This window comes from Rhododendron vialii, chromosome 6a (genome assembly GCF_030253575.1).
Source record: "Rhododendron vialii isolate Sample 1 chromosome 6a, ASM3025357v1".
In the NCBI taxonomy this organism is placed as follows: domain Eukaryota; kingdom Viridiplantae; phylum Streptophyta; class Magnoliopsida; order Ericales; family Ericaceae; genus Rhododendron; species Rhododendron vialii.
In genome coordinates this window covers 39359787-39366059 of record NC_080562.1, presented here as the reverse complement: position 1 = coordinate 39366059, position 6273 = coordinate 39359787, and the positions used below count along the sequence as shown (strand labels likewise).

Below are 6273 nucleotides of genomic sequence, written 5' to 3'. Positions count from 1 at the left end.
TTAGTGAGAGGGTGGAAAGGATTAGAGACTGTTGATCTTCTCTTACTCCTTCCAATTCCCATTCTCGGGTTCATTCCTCCATCTCTTATTCCTTCCCATTTCCATTTCACAGCCACCCAACATAGAAAAATGGAATTCGATTCTATCCCAACTGCTTTGTTAATCTCAAGTAAGGCACCTGTTCAGGTCACACCACGTCGCCCTGAATCAGTTTTTCATCCTAGTATTTGGGGAGATCATTTCCTTGCCTACGCTACTGTTGACATGGTAAAATTTATTTATTGTATTATTTTTCTTTCAACGAATATCTTTTTCCGATCAGATTTAAATGAAAATCACACAGTACTATACACTCTCTACATCATTCCAGCCTTCCAAATAGTGTAAATTAAGTCAACTTTTCCTTTTTTCCAAAAGAAGGTTCCAAACAAGAAATCTGAGGAGTATTTAGCGTGGAATTCTGACGCAAAAGAGAATTAGAGCCAACCCATTTACGAGGAACAGTAAACTTTAAGTCAAATTTGGTCTGTTACTTCAATGGCCAAATAGAGGACGGCGGAAAGGGAATACTACAGAGTTTTGTTATTTGAGTATTTAAAATGGACCAATAATTTAGGACTTCTTCGTTTTTCGATCAAAGCAAATTGGTTTATCGAAAGGTAATTGATTTTCACAATTCCTTTTGTATTTTTTTTAATAATCACACTCCCTTTTGATTCTCTTGTGATGTGAATTGACAAAATTTACCTTTAATTTGTACACTTTTTGACAGTTGGAATGATAACATTGTAAATTCATATCACAAAAAGACAATAAAAGGAGTGTGGTTATAAAGAAGGGGGAGTGTGAAAATCACTATTCTATTGAAATTGACAAAACTAGAAAAGCCTAACATGGCAGATGAGTATTATATAAGAAAGACATCGCTATCCAAGCTCAACTAGATTAAAAAAAGGGAGTGTCAAAATCACGTAATTAATAATGTACTTAATACATGGTTATATTTGCTTTTGGTTTTTCGCAGGAAATGGATATCAACACGAAGCAAAATCATCAACAACTTAAAGAAAATGTGAGAAAGCAACTAGTGGAAGCACAGGGTGAATATTCACAACAGCTAAACCTTATTGATGCAATCCAGCGCCTTGGTGTGGCCTACCATTTCGAAACTGAGATTGACCAAGGGTTACATCAAATATATGAAACCTATCATCAAAGTGGTCACAAAAATGTCAACAATGACGAGGATCTTTACATTACTGCTCTCTCCTTTCGATTACTAAGGCAACACGGATATTCTATCTCTTGTGGTAAGTCACCTTTATCCATTGTACGGTCAAGGAAAGTGATTTATTTATTTTTATCGGCAACGGGAGATTACATTGTTATTAAAGATAAACAATGAAATCGAGAAAGATAGGAAAAAAACAGAAGAAAGAAACGAGAGAGCTTTAATGCATATATACTATTTTAGTGCTGTTATCGCTAGAACTCAACCTGCCCTTAAGCTTCATTTTTTTTTTTTGGTCGGCAAAAGAAATTATATTAATTTCGGAAAAGATATAAAGATTGAAAAGGCAAAGACATCCGAAAGAAAAATTACTAATTTAAGGCTACCCAAAACCTAATTGTTGGCAAGAGTCCAACAAAAATGGGCCAAGCCCAAATCCCAAAACCCTAAAAACTCTCTAAGACTGCCGATTGCACCCAAAATACAGCCGCCAACAAAGATGAATCTCAAGAAGAGAAACAATAAATTTCATCATTAAGAAAACAGATTCTCATATATAGTCCCTTTTTATTCCCTACACACTTTTTTGCGGTGGCTTTGTCTATGTTCATTTACATAATTACTCTTCATATCGAGAAAGGTAAATCAAAAAGGAACCCGAGGTCTATGCTGTCCCTAAGTGTTGGGCTGATTCGGGCCATCCATGCTCAGCAATGGACGGCTCAAATTGCATTTCGGCCATCCATTGCTGTTTGGCTAAGATGCAATTTGAGCCGTTCATTACCAAGCATGGATATTGCCGAGAATGGACCAATGGACAATCCAAATCGGCCCAACATGATGCACCCCAAAAGAAGGTCACACATGACAAACAAAACGAGCGACGAGCATATAAATGATGAAAAAGAAGAGCTTGAAAATCATATAATCTGGGAAAGCATATCCAAAATTCTTTCTTTTTATGGAAATGGGAGAACATATTATTATTTGTAACATAGTCTGTTTGCATAATGATATTTTTTTGCACGCGCGGCAAAAGGAAGATTTTATTAAAGCTCTTTTTGAATAATACTAAATATTGATGGTCGCATAGCACATAATAATCTATTTATAAAGTCCATTAAAATAGACACAACTGGTAGGATTGATATTGTGACTGATATTGCTCAACAATGGTTGGAAAACAAAAAAATTAGGTGATTCAGGGGCCTGTTTTTATACAATTTCCTCTTTAGTTTGGAAAAAAATAATTGCCTTTATGACTACTTTCATGAAGTTTCTCAAGCTGCAACTACTGATTCTTATTACAATTGTTGGTATAATATATATATATTTCTAACATATTGTTTTCCAATTGATCATGTTCTTGAATGGTTTAAGCAGATGTATTCAACAAACTCAAGGACAATGAAGGGAAATTTAAGGAATCGTTGTTTGGTGATGTGAGAGGATTATTGAGTTTGTACGAAGCTACATTCCTGAGTGTACATCAAGAAGATATACTAGATGAAGCAATGGAATTTACCACCACTCACCTCTATTCTGCACTACTAAACTTGAGCAATAATCCAATTGCAGCACAAGTAGTTCATGCTCTATATCAGCCCATCCACAAGGGCTTGACAAGGCTTGAGTCAAGGCATTATATTTCCTTCTATCAAAAAGATGATTCCCACAATAAAGTTCTATTGGATTTTGCAAAATTGGATTTCAACTTAGTGCAGAAATTGCACCAGAGGGAATTAAGCGAAATAACAAGGTGGTATAGTACAACTTGTCTCTTCTTTTTGGCTTTTCAAAAGAATACTACATTATAGATTCATCTTCATAAGGAAATTCATAAAATGGATCCACTATTGAACCCGAAAAAAAATTGTGAATTTTCTGAGGTAGAGCTAAAACTAGCTCGTAGTTTACCTAAAATTCGTTCAGTCCTCTAGTTGAGATGAATTGAAAAAGACAAAAGAAAAAGAAAATTGCCGAAAAGAAGAAGAAGGAAAATACTAGTAAACTCGAAAAGAAATTGTTTCTTTCATATATATCCAAAAGAGGGCATTAATACGTTGGATCTTATATTTTTCATGGTACAATTTTTGGTTTATAGGTGGTGGAAAGATTTAGACGTTGCAGGAAAACTACCTTTTGCAAGGGACAGATTGGTGGAGATTTACTTTTGGATATTGGGAGTGTACTACGAGCCCCAATATATTCTTGCTATAAGGATTCTAACCAAAGCGGTTTTCTTGATTTCCCTTATTGATGACATATATGATGCTAGCAATGCTACCATCGAAGAACTTGTGCTCTTTAATGATGCAATTCAAAGGTTAAATTCTTCCCCCAGCCCCCCCAGTACTCCTCGTGATTTTAATCTCAATTTGACTTGTTATAATAATTGTTTTTTGTCAACATGGTAAGAAACTTTCATTAATAAAAAGGAGCATATTAGTACATCAAAGAAGTCGATTATCATTTCACATAAGATTTAGTAATCAATCAAGAAGTCTAGCTTCCCGAGTATGAATACTAGAACCTCGCAAACCTGAAATTGCCAAAGTACATGCAACTACATTCGCCAATATACAAATATAAAAAAATCACAAACCCTTATTCAATCAATTAACTTCTCGCCAAATATCTTTGATGACAACAAGATTTGAATCATGAATTTGTGATGGAATTTGCAGCTAAAAATAGATCCACTTTCTTATAAATGCAGTAAATATTACTATCTTTTAGTACTTCAAATTACACAATACGACTATACAAATTTTATTGTGTTTATTTATATAAAAATTGGAGAGCAAAATTATGTCGCAAAAGCAAAAGGGAAAATAGAAACTTCCTTAAATGGTCAAGACATGTAAGGAACTGTTTGATTTTTGAAGGAACGTTTATCGGTCTTGCTATATTGTCAGCCCAGCGGGCTGATGATAAGCATAGTAGAAGACAAAAAAAAATACATATTTCTGTATATTTTTTATACCCTTTAATACACATTCACACACTTACTATTGTTAGCCCATTGGACTGATTTTAGAATTTTCCAACATTTATATATCGAAGATACATACACAATCTTAGAGCAATGCAAGGAAGATCATAGAAGTCAGAAGAGCTCGTCAAAAAGTGTTATCAACAGACATTTACATTGTAGAGATTTTAAAAAGCTGAAAAACAATAAAATCTAATTGTAGAAAAACTAAGTTTGAGGTACTTTTGAGTCTACTGAATTTGACGAGCTTTTCGGTCTAGAATTTAGATTATAAGCAACTTAAAAGTTGATTTTCATTCTTTTGTAGTAAAATAAAATAGTAGTTTTCATTTGTCGCAACTTATTAATCATAATAATCTCACACAAATATAGCTACTAACATATATGTTTTTGACTTATGCTAGAGTATATATTAATTTGAGAATCTAAAAGTAGAATGTAAAGTTATCTCTAAATTTGGTTCCCATACCATATTGCTATACCCCTTTATTAGTCATTTCCCGTAACTTATTTGATTTTCAGGTGGGAAGTGATTAGTGCCTTGGATCAACTTCCAGACTATATGAAAATTGTTTATCAAAAGATTTTGGATACTTACGACATTATTGATGATGAAATGGCCAAGCAAGGAAGATCATATGGAGTTGAATACGCAAAATCCGCGGTTCACCTCGAACTAACTTACTTTTATTTTATTTGTAATAATACTAAAATTCCGCCCAATACTAACTCATTTGTCCTCAAAATTCCAGTTGAAAGAATTGGTTGGAGCATATTTGCTTGAAGCCAAATGGTATCACGAAGGCTATGTTCCAAGTATGGATGAGCATATGGCACTTGCACTATTGAGTGCTGGCCACAAGGCTATTTCAACCCTTTCCCTTATTGGAATGGGCGAGTTAGCGACCACAGAGGCCTTTGATTGGATGTCAAGTTTTCCTTTGATTGTTCATGCTTCATCAGTGGTTAGCAGGCTCATGGATGATGTGGCTGGCCACAAGGTAAGATATACAAGTCCAAGGAACAAATATCATTATTCATTGTAAATTTATATATGCCTCATGTTCTTGGGAACTGTCAAATCTCGTAGTATGTAATGCTTCATGTAGACCACTTGCTTAGTATCTTGATTTTGATCCACAAGCCACACCACATGGCCCAAAATGCTTAAATCCGAGGTACTAGTAACTAATGTCTTACATGAATTGTTTTATGTCCAAGATCACTCATGTAGACTTCCCATTATAGGATGTGGTTTCATTACTCAAGAGTACTACTCTCCCCCAAACATGGGGTATTACATTGTAACCTTCTGAAACAGGTTGCAAATCCATGACATTCGATCCTTGGTGCCCAAATATACATAAGCGCTTCCCTAGCTAACGAATTTTGATGACACTCAATCATGTCTTGAGATTCGAGATTCCAACCATACATGTTAAATGCTGTCAATGAATTAGGACAAAAAACAAATTACTACTACCTCTTTTCCATTCTAACATTTGTGGTGGTGCAATTATATAGTTGGAGCAAGAAAGAGGTCACCTAGACTCCTCAATTGAATGCTACATGAAACAATATGGTGCAACAGAAGAAGATGCTATCATTGAATTCCAGAAACGAGTTACAAATGCATGGAAAGACATGAACTCAGAGTGCCTCCGTCCAACCTCTGTCCCGATGCCTATCCTCCAGCTACCTTTCAACCTTGCACGAGTTATTCATCTTTTATACAATGGTGGAGATAATTACACCCATTCTGGAACCAAGCTCAAGGGATTTGTGATCTTATTACTCGTTGATTCTGTGCCAACTTGAAATCTCTATAAAAAAAATTGAATCCAAAGATCAAGTAATCTTATGTATGGTTACCATTGCTTAAAAAAATAAAAGAGTCTTCTAAACTCTGGCCTTGCCTTTGATGAAACATGCATGCATTCAGCGGAATGCATGTTTTTATCTTCTTAAAGCTAGGTTAGGAATTCCCTGTATTTATAGTATGCAATGTATTATTTCCATCAAGAAATACAATTTTTTTTCGTTGTTA

The 6273-nt window shown here is 34.7% G+C and overlaps 1 protein-coding gene across 1 annotated transcript; it reads left to right on the top strand.

Moving 5' to 3' along the window:
- LOC131330904 ((-)-germacrene D synthase-like) lies at positions 1-6273 on the top strand. The gene is made up of 7 exons (XM_058364655.1): positions 1-267; positions 1025-1310; positions 2615-2990; positions 3336-3557; positions 4749-4890; positions 4979-5227; positions 5751-6273. The coding sequence occupies exons 1-7, from the start codon at positions 130-132 to the stop codon at positions 6042-6044; spliced, it is 1707 nt and encodes a 568-aa protein (XP_058220638.1). The 5' UTR covers positions 1-129; the 3' UTR covers positions 6045-6273.

What these genes read in the sequence shown, in the direction of transcription:
- LOC131330904 (XM_058364655.1), top strand. Translation starts at nt 130, where the DNA reads ATGGAATTCGATTCTATCCCAACTGCTTTGTTAATCTCAAGTAAGGCA. An exon ending in CCTACGCTACTGTTGACATG is followed by an intron (nt 268 to 1,024) that starts GTAAAATTTATT and finishes GGTTTTTCGCAG; the next exon opens with GAAATGGATATCAACACGAA. An exon ending in CGGATATTCTATCTCTTGTG is followed by an intron (nt 1,311 to 2,614) that starts GTAAGTCACCTT and finishes TGGTTTAAGCAG; the next exon opens with ATGTATTCAACAAACTCAAG.